Source organism: Petromyzon marinus, chromosome 15 (genome assembly GCF_048934315.1).
Source record: "Petromyzon marinus isolate PM22_M1 ecotype Great Lakes invasive population chromosome 15, UKy_Petmar_22M1.pri1.0, whole genome shotgun sequence".
NCBI classification, from domain to species: domain Eukaryota; kingdom Metazoa; phylum Chordata; class Hyperoartia; order Petromyzontiformes; family Petromyzontidae; genus Petromyzon; species Petromyzon marinus.
The window spans coordinates 1,187,017-1,213,330 of NC_133681.1; the positions used below are offsets into that span (position 1 = coordinate 1,187,017).

General features: G+C 42.5%; 1 protein-coding gene across 3 annotated transcripts in view; it reads left to right on the forward strand.

Annotated features, from left to right (window-relative positions):
- Positions 1 to 26,314, forward strand: part of LOC116942553 (adhesion G-protein coupled receptor F1-like) — an 85,475-nt gene that overhangs the window by 24,569 nt on the left and 34,592 nt on the right. For 2 of the 3 annotated variants that reach the window (XM_032954600.2, XM_032954601.2), the window contains exons 8-14: positions 2,983 to 3,044; positions 7,701 to 7,846; positions 9,818 to 10,003; positions 11,144 to 11,374; positions 11,630 to 11,773; positions 12,226 to 12,426; positions 13,858 to 14,073. In XM_032954600.2, the coding sequence (XP_032810491.2) occupies positions 2,983 to 3,044; positions 7,701 to 7,846; positions 9,818 to 10,003; positions 11,144 to 11,374; positions 11,630 to 11,773; positions 12,226 to 12,426; positions 13,858 to 14,073 (1,186 nt within the window). Of the gene's footprint in view, positions 1 to 2,387; positions 2,570 to 2,982; positions 3,045 to 7,700; positions 7,847 to 9,817; positions 10,004 to 11,143; positions 11,375 to 11,629; positions 11,774 to 12,225; positions 12,427 to 13,857; positions 14,074 to 26,314 lie in introns of those variants that run through there. The other variant, XM_076067185.1, reaches the window with a different exon arrangement.

Consider the following 26,314-nt stretch of genomic DNA (forward strand, 5'->3'; position numbering starts at 1 on the left):
CGCCTTTGTCTCCCTAGTGGCGATATTTACACACCGCACCAGGTACTCATTTGAGGCTGAGTCGACCTAGGGGAGGCCCGGGACCGGTTCAGATAATCGTCACTGGTGTTGGCCGTGAGCGGGAATCGAACCCGGGTCGCCAGGTTCATAGCGCAGTGCGCTAACCGCTACACTATCGCTCCCCACACACGCACTATCGCTCCCCACACACGCACTCACGTACATTCACACACACACACGCACTCACGTACATTCACACACACGCACCCACGCTCTCAGGTACATTCACACACGCTCTCAGGTACATTCACACACACACTCACGTACATTCACACACACACACGCTCTCACGTACATTCACACACACACACTCAGGTACATTCACACACACACGCGCACTCACGTACATTCACACATACACTCACATACATTCACACACTCACGTACATTCATTCACATACGCACTCACGTACATTCACACACACACACGCTCTCACGTACATTCACACACACACTCACGTACATTCACACGCACGCACTCACGTACATTCACACACACACTCACGTACATTCACACGCACGCACTCACGTACATTCACACGCACGCACTCACGTACATTCACTCACACACGCACTCACGTACATTCATTCACACACACACACTCACGTACATTCACACACACACACTCACGTACATTCACACACACACGCACTCAGGTACATTCACACACACACACACTCAGGTACATTCACACACACACTCACGTACATTCACACACACACTCACGTACATTCACACACACACACTCACGTACATTCACACACACACGCACTCAGGTACATTCACACACACACACTCAGGTACATTCACACACACACACTCACGTACATTCACACACACACTCACGTACATTCACACGCACGCACTCACGTACATTCACTCACACACGCTCTCACGTACATTCTCACACACACACGCACTCAGGTACATGCACACACACACACACTCACGTACATTCACACACACACACGTACATTCACACACACACACGTACGTTCACACACACACACTCAGGTACATTCACACACACACACGCGCACTGCTATGCAAAGCGACCCCACCTGTTCGACAACTTCCTCATGTCGAGCCGTCAGCGCCCCGCGTGACTCAGCGGGCAGGCAGCTCGCTGCGGGGCGCCGTTCAGTGGCGCACACGCGAAGGGAAACAATCGGAGCTGGGGACCGGTTGGTGAACTTTGGTGGTGGTTGTTGTTGTTGTGGGAACAAGAAGAACTCCGCTTGGCGAGGGACTGCAAAGGAAATGGGTGGGCGTACGGTGACGTGCATAGCTGTTGCATCGCACTGTCGCCTTTCGCTGTTCCCACGTGTGCCGCTGGACGGGAGGCGAGGTGACATCATCAGCCACCTCGTGCTGGGAGTTGCCCTTAGGGGGGGGGTTTCCCACCTTCGCAAGGCATGGCAGGAGGAGGGGGGGTTAGCGGCGTCGGTCAAGCAATCGGCCACTTTGTAGGTTGAACGTTGAGATTTATAAGGGCACGTGGTGACCAGTGAGGTCCTGAATTGGTCTGTGATAAGGTCGGGCACTGGTAAGGGGTTGACAGCGATGGACTTCACTGTACGCACACCCCTTTCCTATACAGTACGTCTTCAAGCACCATCTTGTTCCCATTCTTGGCCTCTCCCAATCTTTTGTTTTTTTTCAATCTGGATTGAAAACTCATTTCTTTAGATCAGCTTTTAGTTGCGTTATCCTTCACCCCGCACCTCCGATGAGCACGGTTGGCTACGTACGGTGCAAAAGAGGTCCAACACGCAGTGCGTCCACACCGTTGCAGGACTTTTCACCTCCGAGAATGTTGGAAAGTCTGCGAGCGGTCATCCAAACCAAGGCCAGCACCCCATCCAGGGCCGTGCCGTTGTGGACGATGCATTTGCCGTCCGTGTGTGTGCATGTGCGCTCTGTTCTCCTGTTACAATGCGTGGTGCCTTCATAACGCCAGTTGCATGCAACGCGGTTGAGGGGCCGTCCATAAATGACGTCACGCACCTGGGGAGGGGGGTGAGAAATGTGACGTCACATCAAAATGCGCAGCTTTAAATATAGACAACACGTTCTACTTAATTAAATACACTTTTTAATGTTTTCTCCTACAACATCAGAGTGCAGCGCCGCATTAAATACGCACTACAATGACAATAGTTTAAAGCGATTTGAAGCATGTTTTATTTTTCAAAATGGAAATATGGTTTTGGGGGGGGAGGGCAGAGTTTTGTGACGTCATATTTGAGGGGGGGTTTGACTTTTTGTGACGCCGTGTGACGAGGGGGGGGGGTCAAAAATCGTCCAAAATCGCGTGACGTCATTTATGGACGGCCCCTGAGGAAGAAGCGGTCGTAACGGCTGCCTCGGCGTAGCATCGTCACGCAAGGAATTGGGATGCTGCTGGATGCTTCAAGACCAGTGGTTCTTAACCTTGACTGCAGCCTTGCACTCAATCGTTAAAAAACATTACAATGTTCATAAAGACAGAGGGTTTGATGAAACAAAGTAAGTTGTAATTACGTGACCGTGCTTAATGTGTGTTTCGATGATTTACCTTCTAACAAACGTGGAGGGAAAACCCAGAGGGCCCGGAGAAAAATCCACGTGACCCCGGGGACAGATAGAGATACTACATGCAGACTCTTAATATACAGATGGTAGGGTCGGGATCGAAGCCCATGACCTCCTGTAGATCAGGCGAGGTTGTTAACATCTCGTCACCGCAGTGCCCCAATCGGAGGTGCGAGCTGGATGGTGCTCATTCAGGGATACATGCCGGTCGTGGTTTTTTGGCTTCTGGTTACGACGCCAGCCGCACCACCACGCACCACCTGACGAGCTGTAACACACCGCTCTCTCCACGCACCACCACGCACCACCTGACGAGCTGTAACACACCGTTCTCTCCCCGTTCACAGCTCAGGGTGGAGTACGCGAAAATTGGACCGACGTTCAGGGAGATCCAGATACTTGGATTCAGGTGAGTGTGCTGCACATGTCCCGGGAGCTTTGTTCGCCTATTGCTCCCATGAAGGGCACGAAATGCACGTTAGCTGTGCGATGCCTTCCAGGTATATCGAGCTGTTGTCTCTGCAGGTATATCTAGCTGTTGTCTCTGCAGGTATATCTAGCTGTTGTCTCTGCAGGTATATCTAGCTGTTGTCTCTGCAGGTATATCTGTTGTCTCTGCAGGTATATCTAGCTGTTGTCTCTGCAGGTATATCTAGCTGTTGTCTCTGCAGGTATATCTAGCTGTTGTCTATGCAGGTATATCTAGCTGTTGTCTCTGCAGGTATATCTAGCTGTTGTCTCTGCAGGTATATCTAGCTGTTGTCTCTGCAGGTATATGTGTTGTCTCTGCAGGTATATCTAGCTGTTGTCTCTGCAGGTATATCTAGCTGTTGTCTCTGCAGGTATATCGAGCTAACAGTGCATATTTGCTAATAGTCTTTTTTCATACCTGATGTTATAGTATTTATAGAGTTTCCTTCCCCCCCCACCCTACATCCGAACCCCTTTAGAATGTTGACTATCCCCCCCCTCACTCTACATCCGGACCCCTTTAGAATGTTGACTATCCCCCCCCTCACTCTACATCCGGACCCCTTTAGAATGTTGACTATCCCCCCCCTCACTCTACATCCGGACCCCTTTAGAATGTTGACTATCCCCCCCCTCACTCTACATCCGGACCCCTTTAGAATGTTGACTATCCCCCCCTCACTCTACATCAGGACCCCTTTAGAATGTTGACTATCCCCCCCTCACTCTACATCCGGACCCCTTTAGAATGTTGACTATCACCCCCCCTCACTCTTCATCCGGACCCCTTTAGACTGTTGACTATCCCCCCCCCTCACTCTACATCCGGACCCCTTTAGAATGTTGACTATCCCCCCCCCCCTCACTCTACATCCGGACCCCTTTAGAATGTTGACTATCCCCCACCTCACTCTACATCAGAACCCCTTTAGAATGTTGACTATCCCCCCCCTCACTCTACATCAGGACCCCTTTAGAATGTTGACTATCACCCCCCTCACTCTACATCCGGACCCCTTTAAAATGTTGACTATCCCCCCCCTCACTCTACATCCGGACCCCTTTAGAATGTTGACTATCCCCCCCCTCACTCTACATCCGGACCCCTTTAGAATGTTGACTATCCCCCCCCCCCCTCACTCTACATCCGGACCCCTTTAGAATGTTGACTATCCTCCCCCTCACTCTAAATCCGGACCCTTTTAGAATGTTGACTATCCCCCCCCTCACTTTACATCCGGACCCCTTTAGAATGTTGACTATCCCCCCCCTCACTCTACATCCGGACCCCTTTAGAATGTTGACTATCACCCCCCCTCACTCTACATCCGGACCCCTTTAGAATGTTGACTATCCCCCCCCTCACTCTACATCCGGACCCCTTTAGAATGTTGACTATCCCCCCCCTCACTCTACATCCGGACCCCTTTAGAATGTTGACTATCCCCCCCCTCACTCTACATCCGGACCCCTTTAGAATGTTGACTATCCCCCCCCTCACTCTACATCCGGACCCCTTTAGAATGTTGACTATCCCCCCCCTCACTCTACATCCGGACCCCTTTAGAATGTTGACTATCCCCCCCCTCACTCTACATCAGGACCCCTTTAGAATGTTGACTATCCCCCCCCTCACCCTACATCTGGACCCCTTTAGAATGTTGACTATCCCCCCCCTCACTCTACATCCGGACCCCTTTAGAATGTTGACTATCCCCCCCCTCACTCTACATCAGGGCCCCTTTAGAATGTTGACTATCCCCCCCCTCACTCTACATCCGGACCCCTTAGAATGTTGACTATCCCCCCCCCCTCACTCTACATCTGGACCCCTTTAGAATGTTGACTATCCCCCCCCCTCACTCTACATCCGGACCCCTTTAGAATGTTGACTATCCCCCCCCTCACTCTACATCCGGACCCCTTTAAAATGTTGACTATCCCCCCCTCACTCTACATCCGGACCCCTTTAGAATGTTGACTATCCCCCCCCCCCTCACTCTACATCCGGACCCCTTTAGAATGTTGACTATCCCCCCCCTCACTCTACATCAGGACCCCTTTAGAATGTTGACTATCCCCCCCCTCACTCTACATCCGGACCCCTTTAGAATGTTGACTATCCCCCCCCTCACTCTACATCCGGACCCCTTTAGAATGTTGACTATCCCCCCCCTCACTCTACATCCGGACCCCTTTAGAATGTTGACTATCCCCCCCCTCACTCTACATCAGGACCCCTTTAGAATGTTGACTATCCCCCCCCTCACTCTACATCCGGACCCCTTTAGAATGTTGACTATCCCCCCCCTCACTCTACATCCAGACCCCTTTAGAATGTTGACTATCCCCCCCTCACTCTACATCCGGACCCCTTTAGAATGTTGACTATCCCTCCCCTCACTCTACGTCCGGACCCCTTTAGAATGTTGACTATCCCCCCCCTCACTCTACATCCGGACCCCTTTAGAATGTTGACTATCCCCCCCCTCACTCTACATCCGGACCCCTTTAGAATGTTGACTATCTTCCCCCTGCCCCCCCCCCCTCCCCGATGTAAGCTCCACACAGGCTGGGGGCCCTGAGCCCACGACCCCCACCTAAGCAGGGTGGGGGTCGTGAGGCGCCAGCGTCTCACGACCCCCAGAAGACGCCTCCAGCTCGCTGTTGTCCCGGGGGGGGGGGGGGGGGCTCTTGTCCTAATCACAATCCTCACGAGACCCCTCGGCAGAGCCAGATCGGTGTGGCTGCTAAATAAAATAATATATATTTAAATCAACTCTTTTTTTAAACACGCTTTTATTAAATGTACTAAAAAAGTTTTGAATGTTGTTTTTTTCTGTTCAAGTACTTTGCATTATATATGTTTTATATACTGTTGTTGTAAGTGACTACAAATAAAAGCGTGCGGCATAACGAAAGGGACCGTGGGCAATTACAGCCAATGTCAGTTGAGCGTGGACAATTAGACCCAAGCCGAAACATAACATATAAATAATAATGTTTAAAAATATATATTTTTCATTATTTTATGATAGAATATAGTATTGTCATCACTATGACATAAGTATACCAAGTTTGCAGTCGATACCACATTGGGAATTGGGTTAAAATTTAGTTACAAGATTTGAGGATACAACAACAACAGAGTGAGTTAAATAAAAGTGTATAAATAATAATAAAAGCGTCTAAATAATAATAAAAGCATGTAAAAACAAACTCGTCGGGCAGGGCAGGGAAGACCGAACAGTGATTTTACGCACGGCACTGAGAACTCGGCGACCCAAGTTCGATTCCCCGGCCGTGGCTAAAATCAGTTGCGAATGATAATCTGAACCGGTCCTGTACCCAGGCCCCCTGCCCCCCCCCCCCCCCCCCAATAGCCGTCACTGACCAGCGTGGTGAAGTATGGTCGAACAACAACATCAGTGCAAACCTCCCGTGGCAGTTGTATCTCCGACCTCCAACGCAAAGCGCAGCCCTTGTCTCTATCGCACAACGTGCGTCATGATTGCATGTGCTGTCTCATTGGTTGTATAGTCTGTCTGTGTGGTCTGCCCCATATCAACGCTTGCCTGCTCTGTTCATGTCCTTCTGTGTGCGTAGCCTGTCATGGCATGTTTGTCCCTCTTTTTGCACGTCTCTCTGTTTGTCTCTTTGTCTCTCCATATGTCTGATCTGCCTGTCTGTCTCAGTACGTATGTGTGGTCTGTCTCCCTATAGCTATTTATTTGGCCTGTATATCTCTTTCACTGTCTCGCTGCTTACTCTTGTACGTCTGTCTCTCTGTATGTCCCTGTCTGTTTGCCTGTGTGTGGCCTGTTCATCTCTTGATATGTCTGTGTCGACTGTCAGTCTGTCTCTCTGTATGTCCCTGTCTTTCAGTGTGTTTGTCTCTCTGTATATCCATCTCTCCGCATGTCTTGTCTGTCTGTCACTCTCTCTCTGTATGTCCATCTACGTGTGTCTCTGTTAATATCTTTAAGTTCTCAGCTGGTCAAACAAGCTACGGCTTCTGCACACACGCTCCCGAGTGCAGGCGATGAGGATCTGAGAAGGGACACTTTTACAACTGACCCATCAAGCTTGCCCGTGCTTGAGTGAGCGTGGGCCAATGCCATTTTCCGTTCGGCAGCCCTGAACCAGGAGTGGACATTCTACCTTCCTATGACGGGGGGCGGTTTTTAAACAAAGGAGAAGCCCCCTGCTGACTTCTTGCGAGTGTTTTGCAAACATCGATGATGATGATGTTCATGGGGGTGACGATAAAAAAACAATCATCGGTTACATTTGCTAATCTGACGTTTCTACAAAAGCGACTTGTTGCATGCAACCACGTTGAGCAACTGATCACTCAGCTATGGAACCAGCTTACGTCCTCACCCACCGTGTTGTTTCTACTTCCTGCAGGGGTTGAGGCCACGTTTGCAGATGAAGTCAACTGCACAGCAGATGTTCAAATTTCCATTTGTCTCCGTTGGTCGCATCTAACTAACGTCCTGAGCCAGTGGTGGAAATGTCACATTTGTATGGCGGGAACCACCTTGGTCACAGGGTGTCATCAAGTAAATGATTGATTGTTATTTCTTCGCAGGAGTGGCAGCGTCATCGTTGATTACATGATCTTGGGTGACAACCTCACCTTGCAAGACGTCGCTAACAAGACACAGAGTGCGATTGTTGCCCTCCGTAACAACGGGACGAGCATAGACTCGGAAATCCCGAAGATCTTGAAGACAGGTAAATAGGTCTCACTGGCCACTCACGCGAATCAGCTTCGCGACGGCAGCGACGTAGACGTTGTCTCCTTTGCCTGGTGCGCAGGAAGTGGTGGGTTCAATCCCGGACCCTGGCGACGCCTGCAGTGTATTTGGTGTCCGTGTGTTCTCTCTCTCTCCGCGTGTTCTCTCTCACTCCACGTGTTCTCTCTCACTCCGCGTCTTCTCTCTCACTCCGCGTGTTCCCTTTCTCACTCCGCGTGTTCTCTCTCTCCGCGTGTTCTCTCTCTCTCCGCGTGTTTTCTCTCTCTCCGCGTGTTCTCTCTCTCTCCGCGTGTTCTCTCTCTCTCCACGTGTTCTTTCTCTCTCCGCGTGTGCTCTCTCACTCCGCGTGTTCCCTCTATCTCCGCGTGTTCTCTCACTCTCCGCGTGTTCTCTCTCTTTCCGCGTGTTCTCTCTCTCTCCGCGTGTTCTCTCTCTCTCCGCGTGTGCTCTCTCACTCCGCGTGTTCCCTCTATCTCCGCGTGTTCTCTCTCACTCCGCGTGTTCCCTCTATCTCCGCGTGTTCTCTCTCTCTCCGCGTGTTCTCTCTCTCTCCGCGTGTTCTCTCTTACTCCACGTGTTCTCTCTCTCTCCGCGTGTTCTCTCACTCTCCGCGTGTTCTCTCACTCTCCGCGTGTTCTCTCTCTCTCTCCGCGTGTCCCCTCTCTCTCCACGTGTTCCCTCTCTCTCCGCGTGTCCCCTCTCTCTCCGCGTGTTCTCTCTCTCACTCTCTGCGTGGTGATCGCCTTCGATTATTCTCCGGGTTCCTCCGGTTTTACTCCCTGCCGCCTCGAGTCAACGCACGTTTAGATTATTTTGTTGCTACGATCAATGAATCCCACGTACGGTGATGATGACGATGATATCAGCCACTTCGATGATGAGCAATCATCACGCGTGGCCAGGCCGCCCTGGTTAATACTGCGGGCCGTATTCACCCAAACGTGTGCGTCGCCTGCTTCGCAGCGGACGTTTCGACATCCCGTGACGTGCTCCCAAAGGAACGCGCTACTGCGTGCCTGCCGGCGTCACGGTACACCATTTTAAAAAATGTACCCACCGCGTGAGTTCGCTGGGATTACACCGCGTTACTCCCAACTGCCAAGGACCAATACCCCACCATTGCGCCGCGCAGGGGCAGCTGTCGCTGGGGGTTGGAGGGTCCCTTTGCCCCCTTGGAATGGTCGCGATGGGATGTGACGCGTGGCGCGTCGAGCTCCCAAGGCAGTGGTTAAGTGCGCGCCATGTGAATACATTATTGGCTGGTTGTTATTGCACCGACTCAAGGTGACCACGTCTTTGCCTTACCAAAGGCAAAGATCACCCATACAGCCTTCACATATTGTTGTGGCAAGTGCTATTGGCGAGCGCCTATTAAGGCCGGCACGGTACACGAGGGGGTGGGTGGCCAGCACCACGCCCGCACCTCCGATTAGCACGGTTGGCTCCGTACAGGAGCGAAACAAGTTCAACATACGTACACCCGACCACCTTTGTCTCCCCAGTGACGATGTTTACACACCGCACCAGGTACTCATTAGAGGCTGAGTCGAGCTAGGGGAGGCCCAGGGCCGGTTCAGATCACCGTCAACGGTGTTGGTCGTGAGCGGGAATCGAACTCGGGGCGCCGGGTTCGTAGCGCGGCGTAGCGCTAACTCACTGTGCTGTCACAGCGTGTACGATGCGTGTCTCGAGTCGCTGGAACCGTCTTGTCCCGCGATGATGACGCTGTTAATGATGATGCTGATGATAATGCTAATAATGATGATGCTGATAATGATGCTAATGCTGAAGATGGTGATAATGATGATGATGCTGATAATGATGCTGATCATTATGATGATGCTGTTAATGATGATGACGATGCTGATAAAGATGATGATGCTGATAACAATGATGGTGATGCTGATAATGATGATGATGCTGACAATGATGGTGATGCGATGTGCAGGAATGATTAAGAACCAGAGTTTGGACAGCCTGCTTGTGGGAGATTGGCTCGTGCTGCAGTGCAGCTTGGAGGAAGGGGCCCCAACTAATGGAATGTGGAATGGCAGTGACATCGGAGAAGGGCAGCAGACCCATTTAGGGAACGAGGTGACACTCACCTTCAATAGCGTGAAGAAGGTGATCCAAGGTGAGCAACATCGGTCGGGCACGTGCAAGTACAGGGATGATGATGATGATGATACTTTCCCACCGCTCACCACCGCTGTTAGGGCGAGCGTCGCGGCGGCTCGGCTGCTCTGCGGTCGAGCGAGCGGCTCCGCAGTCGGAACAGTGCGAGTTCACACCCTGGCGGGTGGGTGAGGGGTGGGTTCACTCGGCCCGTCATCCCTCGCTCCGGGGCCGAGGATACGAGCACCACTGTGTGGGGAAGTCAACAGCGGTTGTACCATGGATAGGCTATCCCCCGCCATAGCAATGTGGGATTTCCACCACTAGCTCAGGCCTGTTAACGGGAGATGAGCACCAGTGCCTCAATGGTCATTGGAGCAGGAATTGTGTTTGACTTGAGGATCACAGTAGCGGTCCTTTTACCTGCGACTCCCCTTACCTGCGACTCCCCTTACCTGCGACTCCCCTGACCTGCGACTCCCCTTACCTGCGACTCCCCTTGCCTGCGACTCCCCTTACCTGCGACTCCCCTTACCTGCGACTCCCCTTGCCTGCGACTCCCCTTGCCTGCGACTCCCCTTGCCTGCGACTCCCCTTACCTGCGACTCCCCTTGCCTGCGACTCCCCTTACCTGCGACTCCCCTTACCTGCGACTCCCCTTACCTGCGACTCCCCTTACCTGCGACTCCCCTGACCTGCGACTCCCCTTACCTGCGACTCCCCTTACCTGCGACTCCCCTGACCTGCGACTCCCCTTACCTGCGACTCCCCTTGCCTGCGACTCCCCTTACCTGCGACTCCCCTTACCTGCGACTCCCCTTGCCTGCGACTCCCCTTACCTGCGACTCCCCTTACCTGCGACTCCCCTTGCCTGCGACTCCCCTTACCTGCGACTCCCCTTGCCTGCGACTCCCCTTACCTGCGACTCCCCTTGCCTGCGACTCCCCTTACCTGCGACTCCCCTTGACTGCGACTCCCCTTACCTGCGACTCCTATCGACGATGACTGCCATGACGATGACTGCCATGACGACGACGACGATGATAACGATCACAGTGGCTATAAGGAGGATAACAATGACAATGGTGGCGACGCGTCTGATGGTAACGAGTGCCTTTCGATCGCGGTCGGTGGCAACAACATCGACCGCTCCTTGCAGGCGATTACGAGTGCTCCTTCAATTTGTACGGCGTCCTTTACTACGACGTCATCACCGTGCCGCCTCCTGTGCTGCTCACGGCGCCTTGGGGGCTCGGCCCGGCCGGCGGGGTCACCCTGCGGAGCGGGGATACGAAGGAGCTTTCCTGCTGCTTCGCAATGACCGACAACCCCGAGTACAACTACACCATCACGTGGAAGGTGGCAGACCAAGTATTGGGCCCCAGCCAAGGTGGGCTGAGAAGACGACGCTCGTGCGACGCTGTGCATGGGGAGCCTAGTTCTGTAAATTGCCCCTTTTAAATTGGGCACGTAGGAAGTCTGTGAGCGGTACGGCGGCGCTAGCTGCCCACGGGTAGACACTCCGAACGTGAAATGTGCGTTTTTATGAACCTCCCGCACGAACTTTACACAAGGAATAAATTGTCCTCCCCTATACAATTTGCCCGTGCCCCCCATTCCACCACCACCGCCCCCACCTCCGCAGTCTTTAACAACACGGCTGGGCCCAGGTGCATCAACCATACCGTGTTGTGGGAGGATGTGGAGCAGCCGCGGACGTACAGCTGCTGGCTCGCCGTCGACAAGCATAACGTGAGCAGCAGCATTGACGTGGGCTTCTACGTGACACGTGAGTGTGCTCGCACGCGCGCACGGAGACACACGTGTACACACAGCTTCTTACTTATACCCATAAGGACAAAGATCCCCCACCGTATCGCCTTCAACAGGCTGATGGGGCAAGTTCTGTTAATGAGCGGACTGTGAAGGCCTAAACGGCACCACGCCAAGAGATGGGTGGACCGCACCACGGCCGGCCGCCTTTGTCTCCCCATTGGCGATGCTTGCACACTGCACCAGGTGCTCATTTGAGACTAAGTCGACCTGGGCGAGTCCCAGGACCGGTTCAGATAATCGTCGCTGGTATTTGTAGTGAACGGGAATCTAACTCGGGCCGCCGGGTTCGTAGCGCAGCACGCTAACCGCCGCACAGCCACGTATACTCACGTGAACACACAAAGACACAGTGACCCCTTAGACTCTCGGTTGACACATGCTCTCTCTTCCTGTTGACCCCTGCAGGTTACGGGATAACGTTCAATAGCATGAACCCAAAACCCGGCGAGAGTGTGAAGATCACGTACGGCCGCAACCTGAGGTCCAACGAGATCGTGACATGGTTCAAGGACGGTCTGGAATTGAACACAAACAGCATTATATATGCCAGCGTCGTGGGTGCTTGGCCAAACCTCACCATCCCGAACGTGCAGCTCGTGCATCAAGGTGTGATGCTGGGAGTACCGGGGGGGGGGGGTCACGGGGACAGGGGGGCGTGGAGACAAGGGGGACACGGGGACAGGGGGGCGTGGGGACAAGGGGGGCGTGGAGACAAGGGGGACATGGGGACAGGGGGGGGGCGCGGGGACAAGGGGGGCGTGGGGACAAGGGGGGCACGGAGACAAGGGGGGCGCGGGGACAAGGGGGGCGTGGGGACAAGGGGGGCGCGGGGACAAAGGAGGCGTGGACACAAGGGGGGCGCGGGGACAAGGGGGGCGTGGGGACAAGGGGGGCACGGAGACAAAGGAGGCGTGGGGACAAGGGGGGCATGGGGACAAGGGGGGCGTGGGGACAAGGGGGGCGTGGGGACAAGGGGGGCACGGAGACAAGGGGGGCGTGGACACAAGGGGGGCACGGGGAAAAGGGAGGCGTGGGGACAAGGGGGGCACGGGGACAAGGGGGGCGTGGGGACAAGGGGGGCGTGGGGACAAGGGGGGCACGGAGACAAGGGGGGCGTGGACACAAGGGGGGCACGGGGAAAAGGGAGGCGTGGGGACAAGGGGGGCGTGGGGACAAGGGGGGCGTGGAGACAAGGGGGGCGTGGACACAAGGGGGGCGTGGAGACAAGGGGGGCGTGGAGACAAGGGGGGCGTGGAGACAAGGGGGGCGTGGAGACAAGGGGGGCGTGGAGACAAGGGGGGCGCGGGGACAAGGGGGGCGTGGACACAAGGGGGGCGCGGGGACAAGGGAGGCGTGGGGACAAGGGGGGCGCGGGGACAAGGGGGGCGCGGGGACAAGGGGGGCACGGAGACAAGGGGGGCGTGGACACAAGGGGGGCGTGGAGACAAGGGGGGCGCGGGGACAAGGGAGGCGTGGGGACAAGGGGGGCGTGGAGACAAGGGGGGCGTGGACACAAGGGGGGCGCGGGGACAAGGGGGGCGTGGAGACAAGGGGGGCGCGGGGACAAGGGGGGCGTGGAGACAAGGGGGGCGTGGAGACATGGGGGGCGTGGAGACAAGGGGGGCGTGGAGACAAGGGGGGTGCGGGGACAAGGGGGGCGTGGACACAAGGGGGGCGTGGACACAAGGGGGGCGCGGGGACAAGGGGGGCGCGGGGACAAGGGGGGCACGGAGACAAGGGGGGCGTGGAGACAAGGGGGGTGTGGAGACAAGGGGGGCATGGAGACAAGGGGGGCGTGGAGACAAGGGGGGAGCGGGGATTTTTCTCCGAGCGCTCCGTTTTTTCCCTCCACATTTTTTTATCAACATTGCGTTTAGAGTATTTGGCTATAAATGTCCACGTGACGATGACGGTGATTCCCCGCCTCGACGAGCCTTCATTTGTGGCAGCCAGGTCGCTTCTGACAAAGAGCCACGTAGCTCAGCCGGGGCCTTACCCGGTCAAAATCAAATCGGAGCGCGGGCGCATCCCCTGCAGGCACGTACCTCTGCCAGGTGCTGGACGGCTTGATGGTGTTCGAGGGCAACGGCATGATGCGGATAACGACCATGCCCGAGGTCGACCCGACGAAGGGAACCCCGAGCATCACCTCCATTCCGTGCAACAGTGGAGGGAACGTGTCCTTCGTGGTGTGCCTCGTGGTCCCTGCCAGCGGCAGCGCCACCTGGACAATGGGCAACATTGTCAAAGTCGGTAAGCGTGATCCACCGTGCGTATGCACGAATCGGAGGGGCGGGGAAAGGGTTACAAACTCAACTTCCAGCTCTGCTAAGGGCAACCTTGTCGAGCCACCGGCATGACCAGCGGGTTGGGGAAAGATCTTCATCCAGCAGTGGATTGAGAAAGGGCGGAACATGAATCAGGGAGGCTGGGTGGTGGGGCAGTATAAATCTTGTAGAGGTGACTCAATACACAAACTAACTATAAATCTTCTAGAGATGACTCAATACACAAACTAAACTATAAATCTTGTAGAGATAACTCAATACACAAACTAAACTATACATCTTGTAGAGATTGCTCAATACACAAACTAAACTATAAATCTTATAGAGATTGCTCAATACACAAACTAACTATACATCTTGTGGAGATGACTCAATACACAAACTAAACTATAAATCTTGTAGAGATGACTCAATACACAAACTATACATCTTGTAGAGATTACTCAATACACAAACTAACTATACATCTTATAGAGATTGCTCAATACACAAACTAACTATAAATCTTGTAGAGATGACTCAATACACAAACTAAACTATAAATCTTGTAGAGATTACTCAATACACAAACTAACTATACATCTTGTAGAGATTGCTCAATACACAAACTAACTATACATCTTGTAGAGATTACTCAATACACAAACTAAACTATAAATCTTGTAGAGATGACTCAATACACAAGCTAACTATACATCTTGTAGAGGTGACTCAATACACAAACTAACTATACATCTTGTAGAGATTACTCAATACACAAACTAAACTATAAATCTTGTAGAGATGACTCAATACACAAACTAAACTATAAATCTTGTAGAGATTGCTCAATACACAAACTAACTATACATCTTGTAGAGATTACTCAATACACAAACTATAAATCTTGTATAGATGACTCAATACACAAACTAAACTATAAATCTTGTAGAGATGACTCAATACACAAACTAACTATATATCTTGTAGAGATGACTCAATACACAAACTAAACTATAAATCTTGTAGAGATTGCTAAATACACAAACTAACTATAAATTTTCTAGAGATGACTCAATACACAAACTAAACTATAAATCTTGTAGAGATGACTCAATACACAAACTAAACTATACATCTTGTAGAGATTGCTCAATACACAAACTAAACTATAAATCTTATAGAGATTGCTCAATACACAAACTAACTATACATCTTGTGGAGATGACTCAATACACAAACTAAACTATAAATCTTGTAGAGATGACTCAATACACAAACTATACATCTTGTAGAGATTACTCAATACACAAACTAACTATACATCTTATAGAGATTGCTCAATACACAAACTAACTATAAATATTGTAGAGATGACTCAATACACAAACTAAACTATAAATCTTGTAGAGATTACTCAATACACAAACTAACTATACATCTTGTAGAGATTGCTCAATACACAAACTAACTATACATCTTGTAGAGATTACTCAATACACAAACTAAACTATAAATCTTGTAGAGATGACTCAATACACAAGCTAACTATACATCTTGTAGAGGTGACTCAATACACAAACTAACTATACATCTTGTAGAGATTACTCAATACACAAACTAAACTATAAATCTTGTAGAGATGACTCAATACACAAACTAAACTATAAATCTTGTAGAGATTGCTCAATACACAAACTAACTATACATCTTGTAGAGATTACTCAATACACAAACTATAAATCTTGTATAGATGACTCAATACACAAACTAAACTATAAATCTTGTAGAGATGACTCAATACACAAACTAACTATATATCTTGTAGAGATGACTCAATACACAAACTAAACTATAAATCTTGTAGAGATTGCTAAATACACAAACTAACTATAAATCTTGTAGAGATTGCTCAATACACAAACTAACTATAAATCTTGTATAGATGACTCAATACACAAACTAAACTATAAATCTTGTAGAGATGACTCAATACACAAACTAACTATAAATCTTGTAGAGATGACTCAATAACCAAACTAATTATAAATCTTTTAGAGATGACACAATACACAAACTAACTATACATCTTGTATAGATGACTCAATACACAAACTAACTATACATCTTGTATAGATGACTCAATACACAAACTAACTATAAATCTTGTAGAGATGACTCAATAACCAAACTTACTATAAATCTTTTAGAGATTGCTCAATACACAAACTAACTATAAATCTTGTAGAGATTACTCAATAACCAAACTAACTATACATCTTTTAGAGATTGCTCAATACACAAACTAACTATAAATCTTGTAGAGATGACTCAATACACAAACTAACTATAAATCTTGTAGAGGTGACTCAATACACAAACTAACTATAAATCTTGTAGAGGTGACTCAATACACAAACTAACTATAAATCTTGTAGAGATTACTCAATAACCAAACTAACTATACATCTTTTAGAGATTGCTCAATACACAAACTAACTATACATCTTGTAGAGATGACTCAATACACAAACTAAACTATAAAAATCTTGTATAGATGACTCAATACACAAACTAACTATACATCTTGTAGAGATTACTCAATACACAAACTAACTATAAATCTTTTATAGATGACTCAATACATAAACTAAACTATAAATCTTGTAGAGACGACTCAATAACCAAACTAACTATAAATCTTTTAGAGATTGCTCAATACACAAACTAACTATAAATCTTGTAGAGATGACTCAATACACAAACTATAAATCTTGTATAGATTACTCAATACACAAACTAAACTATAAATCTTGTAGAGATTACTCAATACACAAACTATAAATCTTGTAGAGATGACTCAATACACAAACTAAACTATAAATCTTGTAGAGATTGCTCAATACACAAACTAAACTATAAATCTTGTAGAGATTGCTCAATACACAAACTAAACTATAAATCTTGTAGAGATTGCTCAATACACAAACTAAACTATAAATCTTGTAGAGATGACTCAATACACAAACTAAACTATAAATCTTGTAGAGATTGCTCAATACACAAACTAACTATAAATCTTGTAGAGATTGCTCAATACACAAACTAACTATAAATCTTGTATAGATGACTCAATACACAAACTAAACTATAAATCTTGTAGAGATGACTCAATACACAAACTAACTATAAATCTTGTAGAGATGACTCAATAACCAAACTAACTATAAATCTTTTAGAGATGACACAATACACAAACTAACTATACATCTTGTATAGATGACTCAATACACAAACTAACTATACATCTTGTATAGATGACTCAATACACAAACTAACTATAAATCTTGTAGAGATGACTCAATAACCAAACTTACTATAAATCTTTTAGAGATTGCTCAATACACAAACTAACTATAAATCTTGTAGAGATTACTCAATAACCAAACTAACTATACATCTTTTAGAGATTGCTCAATACACAAACTAAACTATACATCTTGTAGAGATGACTCAATTCACAAACTAACTATAAATCTTGTAGAGATTACTCAATAACCAAACTAAACTATAAATCTTGTAGAGATTACTCAATACACAAACTAACTATACATCTTGTAGAGATTGCTCAATACACAAACTAACTATACATCTTGTAGAGATTACTCAATACACAAACTAAACTATAAATCTTGTAGAGATGACTCAATACACAAGCTAACTATACATCTTGTAGAGGTGACTCAATACACAAACTAACTATACATCTTGTAGAGATTACTCAATACACAAACTAAACTATAAATCTTGTAGAGATGACTCAATACACAAACTAAACTATAAATCTTGTATAGATGACTCAATACACAAACTAACTATACATCTTGTAGAGATTACTCAATACACAAACTAAACTATAAATCTTGTAGAGATTACTCAATACACAAACTATAAATCTTGTATAGATGACTCAATACACAAACTAAACTATAAATCTTGTAGAGATGACTCAATACACAAACTAACTATATATCTTGTAGAGATGACTCAATACACAAACTAAACTATAAATCTTGTAGAGATTGCTAAATACACAAACTAACTATAAATCTTGTAGAGATTGCTCAATACACAAACTAACTATAAATCTTGTATAGATGACTCAATACACAAACTAAACTATAAATCTTGTAGAGATGACTCAATACACAAACTAACTATAAATCTTGTAGAGATGACTCAATAACCAAACTAATTATAAATCTTTTAGAGATGACACAATACACAAACTAACTATACATCTTGTATAGATGACTCAATACACAAACTAACTATACATCTTGTATAGATGACTCAATACACAAACTAACTATAAATCTTGTAGAGATGACTCAATAACCAAACTTACTATAAATCTTTTAGAGATTGCTCAATACACAAACTAACTATAAATCTTGTAGAGATTACTCAATAACCAAACTAACTATACATCTTTTAGAGATTGCTCAATACACAAACTAACTATAAATCTTGTAGAGATGACTCAATACACAAACTAACTATAAATCTTGTAGAGGTGACTCAATACACAAACTAACTATAAATCTTGTAGAGATTACTCAATAACCAAACTAACTATACATCTTTTAGAGATTGCTCAATACACAAACTAACTATACATCTTGTAGAGATGACTCAATACACAAACTAAACTATAAAAATCTTGTATAGATGACTCAATACACAAACTAACTATACATCTTGTAGAGATTACTCAATACACAAACTAACTATAAATCTTTTATAGATGACTCAATACATAAACTAAACTATAAATCTTGTAGAGACGACTCAATAACCAAACTAACTGTAAATCTTTTAGAGATTGCTCAATACACAAACTAACTATAAATCTTGTAGAGATGACTCAATACACAAACTATAAATCTTGTATAGATGACTCAATACACAAACTAAACTATAAATCTTGTAGAGATTACTCAATACACAAACTATAAATCTTGTAGAGATGACTCAATACACAAACTAAACTATAAATCTTGTAGAGATTGCTCAATACACAAACTAAACTATAAATCTTGTAGAGATTGCTCAATACACAAACTAAACTATAAATCTTGTAGAGATTGCTCAATACACAAACTAAACTATAAATCTTGTAGAGATGACTCAATACACAAACTAAACTATAAATCTTGTAGAGATTACTCAATACACAAACTATAAATCTTGTATAGATGACTCAATACACAAACTAAACTATAAATCTTGTAGAGATGACTCAATACACAAAATTACTATATATCTTGTAGAGATGACTCAATACACAAACTAAACTATAAATCTTGTAGAGATTGCTAAATACACAAACTAACTATAAATCTTGTAGAGATTGCTCAATACACAAACTAACTATAAATCTTGTATAGATGACTCAATACACAAACTAAACTATAAATCTTGTAGAGATGACTCAATACACAAACTAACTATAAATCTTGTAGAGATGACTCAATAACCAAACTAATTATAAATCTTTTAGAGATGACACAATACACAAACTAACTATACATCTTGTATAGATGACTCAATACACAAACTAACTATACATCTTGTATAGATGACTCAATACACAAACTAACTATAAATCTTGTAGAGATGACTCAATAACCAAACTTACTATAAATCTTTTAGAGATTGCTCAATACACAAACTAACTATAAATCTTGTAGAGATTACTCAATAACCAAACTAACTATACATCTTTTAGAGATTGCTCAATACACAAACTAACTATAAATCTTGTAGAGATGACTCAATACACAAACTAACTATAAATCTTGTAGAGGTGACTCAATACACAAACTAACTATAAATCTTGTAGAGATTACTCAATAACCAAACTAACTATACATCTTTTAGAGATTGCTCAATACACAAACTAACTATACATCTTGTAGAGATGACTCAATACACAAACTAAACTATAAAAATCTTGTATAGATGACTCAATACACAAACTAACTATACATCTTGTAGAGATTACTCAATACACAAACTAACTATACATTTTTTATAGATGACTCAATACATAAACTAAACTATAAATCTTGTAGAGACGACTCAATAACCAAACTAACTATAAATCTTTTAGAGATTGCTCAATACACAAACTAACTATAAATCTTGTAGAGATGACTCAATACACAAACTATAAATCTTGTATAGATGACTCAATACACAAACTAAACTATAAATCTTGTAGAGATTACTCAATACACAAACTATAAATCTTGTAGAGATGACTCAATACACAAACTAAACTATAAATCTTGTAGAGATTGCTCAATACACAAACTAAACTATAAATCTTGTAGAGATTGCTCAATACACAAACTAAACTATAAATCTTGTAGAGATTGCTCAATACACAAACTAAACTATAAATCTTGTAGAGATGACTCAATACACAAACTAAACTATAAATCTTGTAGAGATTGCTCAATACACAAACTAACTATAAATCTTGTAGAGATTGCTCAATACACAAACTAACTATAAATCTTGTAGAGATTGCTCAATACACAAACTAAACTATAAATCTTGTAGAGATTGCTCAATACACAAACTAAACTATAAATCTTGTAGAGATGACTCAATACACAAACTAAACTATAAATCTTGTAGAGATTGCTCAATACACAAACTAACTATAAATCTTGTAGAGATTGCTCAATACACAAACTAACTATAAATCTTGTATAGATGACTCAATACACAAACTAAACTATAAATCTTGTAGAGATGACTCAATACACAAACTAACTATAAATCTTGTAGAGATGACTCAATAACCAAACTAACTATAAATCTTTTAGAGATGACACAATACACAAACTAACTATACATCTTGTATAGATGACTCAATACACAAACTAAACTATAAATCTTGTAGAGATTGCTCAATACACAAACTAACTATAAATCTTGTAGAGATGACTCAATACACAAACTAACTATAAATCTTTTAGAGATGACTCAATACACAAACTAAACTATATATCTTGTAGAGATTGCTCAATACACAAACTAACTATAAATCTTGTAGAGATGACTCAATACACAAACTAACTATAAATCTTTTAGAGATTTCTCAATACACAAACTAAACTATACATCTTGTAGAGATTACTCAATACACAAACTAACTATATATCTTGTAGAGATTACTCAATACACAAACTAATTATACATCTTGTAGAGATGACTCAATACACAAACTAAACTATAAATCTTGTAGAGATTGCTCAATACACAAACTAAACTATAAATCTTATAGAGATTACTCAATACACAAACTAACTATAAATCTTGTAGAGATTACTCAATACAGAAACTAACTATAAATCTTGTAGAGATGACTCAATACACAAACTAAACTATAAATCTTGTAGAGATTGCTAAATACACAAACTAACTATAAATCTTGTAGAGATTGCTCAATACACAAACTAACTATAAATCTTGTATAGATGACTCAATACACAAACTAAACTATAAATCTTGTAGAGATGACTCAATACACAAACTAACTATAAATCTTGTAGAGATGACTCAATAACCAAACTAATTATAAATCTTTTAGAGATGACACAATACACAAACTAACTATACATCTTGTATAGATGACTCAATACACAAACTAACTATACATCTTGTATAGATGACTCAATACACAAACTAACTATAAATCTTGTAGAGATGACTCAATAACCAAACTTACTATAAATCTTTTAGAGATTGCTCAATACACAAACTAACTATAAATCTTGTAGAGATTACTCAATAACCAAACTAACTATACATCTTTTAGAGATTGCTCAATACACAAACTAACTATAAATCTTGTAGAGATGACTCAATACACAAACTAACTATAAATCTTGTAGAGATTGCTAAATACACAAACTAACTATAAATCTTGTAGAGATTGCTCAATACACAAACTAACTATAAATCTTGTATAGATGACTCAATACACAAACTAAACTATAAATCTTGTAGAGATGACTCAATACACAAACTAACTATAAATCTTGTAGAGATGACTCAATAACCAAACTAATTATAAATCTTTTAGAGATGACACAATACACAAACTAACTATACATCTTGTATAGATGACTCAATACACAAACTAACTATACATCTTGTATAGATGACTCAATACACAAACTAACTATAAATCTTGTAGAGATGACTCAATAACCAAACTTACTATAAATCTTTTAGAGATTGCTCAATACACAAACTAACTATAAATCTTGTAGAGATTACTCAATAACCAAACTAACTATACATCTTTTAGAGATTGCTCAATACACAAACTAACTATAAATCTTGTAGAGATGACTCAATACACAAACTAACTATAAATCTTGTAGAGGTGACTCAATACACAAACTAACTATAAATCTTGTAGAGATTACTCAATAACCAAACTAACTATACATCTTTTAGAGATTGCTCAATACACAAACTAACTATACATCTTGTAGAGATGACTCAATACACAAACTAAACTATAAAAATCTTGTATAGATGACTCAATACACAAACTAACTATACATCTTGTAGAGATTACTCAATACACAAACTAACTATATATCTTTTATAGATGACTCAATACATAAACTAAACTATAAATCTTGTAGAGACGACTCAATAACCAAACTAACTATACATCTTTTAGAGATTGCTCAATACACAAACTAACTATAAATCTTGTAGAGATGACTCAATACACAAACTATAAATCTTGTATAGATGACTCAATACACAAACTAAACTATAAATCTTGTAGAGATGACTCAATACACAAACTATAAATCTTGTATAGATGACTCAATACACAAACTAAACTATAAATCTTGTAGAGATTACTCAATACACAAACTATAAATCTTGTAGAGATGACTCAATACACAAACTAAACTATAAATCTTGTAGAGATTGCTCAATACACAAACTAACTATAAATCTTGTAGAGATTGCTCAATACACAAACTAAACTATAAATCTTGTAGAGATTGCTCAATACACAAACTAAACTATAAATCTTGTAGAGATGACTCAATACACAAACTAAACTATAAATCTTGTAGAGATTGCTCAATACACAAACTAACTATAAATCTTGTAGAGATTGCTCAATACACAAACTAACTATAAATCTTGTATAGATGACTCAATACACAAACTAAACTATAAATCTTGTAGAGATGACTCAATACACAAACTAACTATAAATCTTGTAGAGATGACTCAATAACCAAACTAACTATAAATCTTTTAGAGATGACACAATACACAAACTAACTATACATCTTGTATAGATGACTCAATACACAAACTAAACTATAAATCTTGTAGAGATTGCTCAATACACAAACTAACTATAAATCTTGTAGAGATGACTCAATACACAAACTAACTATAAATCTTTTAGAGATGACTCAATACACAAACTAAACTATATATCTTGTAGAGATTGCTCAATACACAAACTAACTATAAATCTTGTAGAGATGACTCAATACACAAACTAACTATAAATCTTTTAGAGATTTCTCAATACACAAACTAAACTATACATCTTGTAGAGATTACTCAATACACAAACTAACTATATATCTTGTAGAGATTACTCAATACACAAACTAATTATACATCTTGTAGAGATGACTCAATACACAAACTAAACTATAAATCTTGTAGAGATTGCTCAATACACAAGCTAAACTATAAATCTTATAGAGATTACTCAATACACAAACTAACTATAAATCTTGTAGAGATTACTCAATACAGAAACTAACTATAAATCTTGTAGAGATGACTCAATACACAAACTAAACTATAAATCTTGTAGAGATTGCTAAATACACAAACTAACTATAAATCTTGTAGAGATTGCTCAATACACAAACTAACTATAAATCTTGTATAGATGACTCAATACACAAACTAAACTATAAATCTTGTAGAGATGACTCAATACACAAACTAACTATAAATCTTGTAGAGATGACTCAATAACCAAACTAATTATAAATCTTTTAGAGATGACACAATACACAAACTAACTATACATCTTGTATAGATGACTCAATACACAAACTAACTATACATCTTGTATAGATGACTCAATACACAAACTAACTATAAATCTTGTAGAGATGACTCAATAACCAAACTTACTATAAATCTTTTAGAGATTGCTCAATACACAAACTAACTATAAATCTTGTAGAGATTACTCAATAACCAAACTAACTATACATCTTTTAGAGATTGCTCAATACACAAACTAACTATAAATCTTGTAGAGATGACTCAATACACAAACTAACTATAAATCTTGTAGAGGTGACTCAATACACAAACTAACTATAAATCTTGTAGAGATGACTCAATAACCAAACTAATTATAAATCTTTTAGAGATGACACAATACACAAACTAACTATACATCTTGTATAGATGACTCAATACACAAACTAACTATACATCTTGTATAGATGACTCAATACACAAACTAACTATAAATCTTGTAGAGATGACTCAATAACCAAACTTACTATAAATCTTTTAGAGATTGCTCAATACACAAACTAACTATAAATCTTGTAGAGATTACTCAATAACCAAACTAACTATACATCTTTTAGAGATTGCTCAATACACAAACTAACTATAAATCTTGTAGAGATGACTCAATACACAAACTAACTATAAATCTTGTAGAGGTGACTCAATACACAAACTAACTATAAATCTTGTAGAGATTACTCAATAACCAAACTAACTATACATCTTTTAGAGATTGCTCAATACACAAACTAACTATACATCTTGTAGAGATGACTCAATACACAAACTAAACTATAAAAATCTTGTATAGATGACTCAATACACAAACTAACTATACATCTTGTAGAGATTACTCAATACACAAACTAACTATAAATCTTTTATAGATGACTCAATACATAAACTAAACTATAAATCTTGTAGAGACGACTCAATAACCAAACTAACTGTAAATCTTTTAGAGATTGCTCAATACACAAACTAACTATAAATCTTGTAGAGATGACTCAATACACAAACTATAAATCTTGTATAGATGACTCAATACACAAACTAAACTATAAATCTTGTAGAGATTACTCAATACACAAACTATAAATCTTGTAGAGATGACTCAATACACAAACTAAACTATAAATCTTGTAGAGATTGCTCAATACACAAACTAAACTATAAATCTTGTAGAGATTGCTCAATACACAAACTAAACTATAAATCTTGTAGAGATTGCTCAATACACAAACTAAACTATAAATCTTGTAGAGATGACTCAATACACAAACTAAACTATAAATCTTGTAGAGATTACTCAATACACAAACTATAAATCTTGTATAGATGACTCAATACACAAACTAAACTATAAATCTTGTAGAGATGACTCAATACACAAACTTACTATATATCTTGTAGAGATGACTCAATACACAAACTAAACTATAAATCTTGTAGAGATTGCTAAATACACAAACTAACTATAAATCTTGTAGAGATTGCTCAATACACAAACTAACTATAAATCTTGTATAGATGACTCAATACACAAACTAAACTATAAATCTTGTAGAGATGACTCAATACACAAACTAACTATAAATCTTGTAGAGATGACTCAATAACCAAACTAATTATAAATCTTTTAGAGATGACACAATACACAAACTAACTATACATCTTGTATAGATGACTCAATACACAAACTAACTATACATCTTGTATAGATGACTCAATACACAAACTAACTATAAATCTTGTAGAGATGACTCAATAACCAAACTTACTATAAATCTTTTAGAGATTGCTCAATACACAAACTAACTATAAATCTTGTAGAGATTACTCAATAACCAAACTAACTATACATCTTTTAGAGATTGCTCAATACACAAACTAACTATAAATCTTGTAGAGATGACTCAATACACAAACTAACTATAAATCTTGTAGAGGTGACTCAATACACAAACTAACTATAAATCTTGTAGAGATTACTCAATAACCAAACTAACTATACATCTTTTAGAGATTGCTCAATACACAAACTAACTATACAT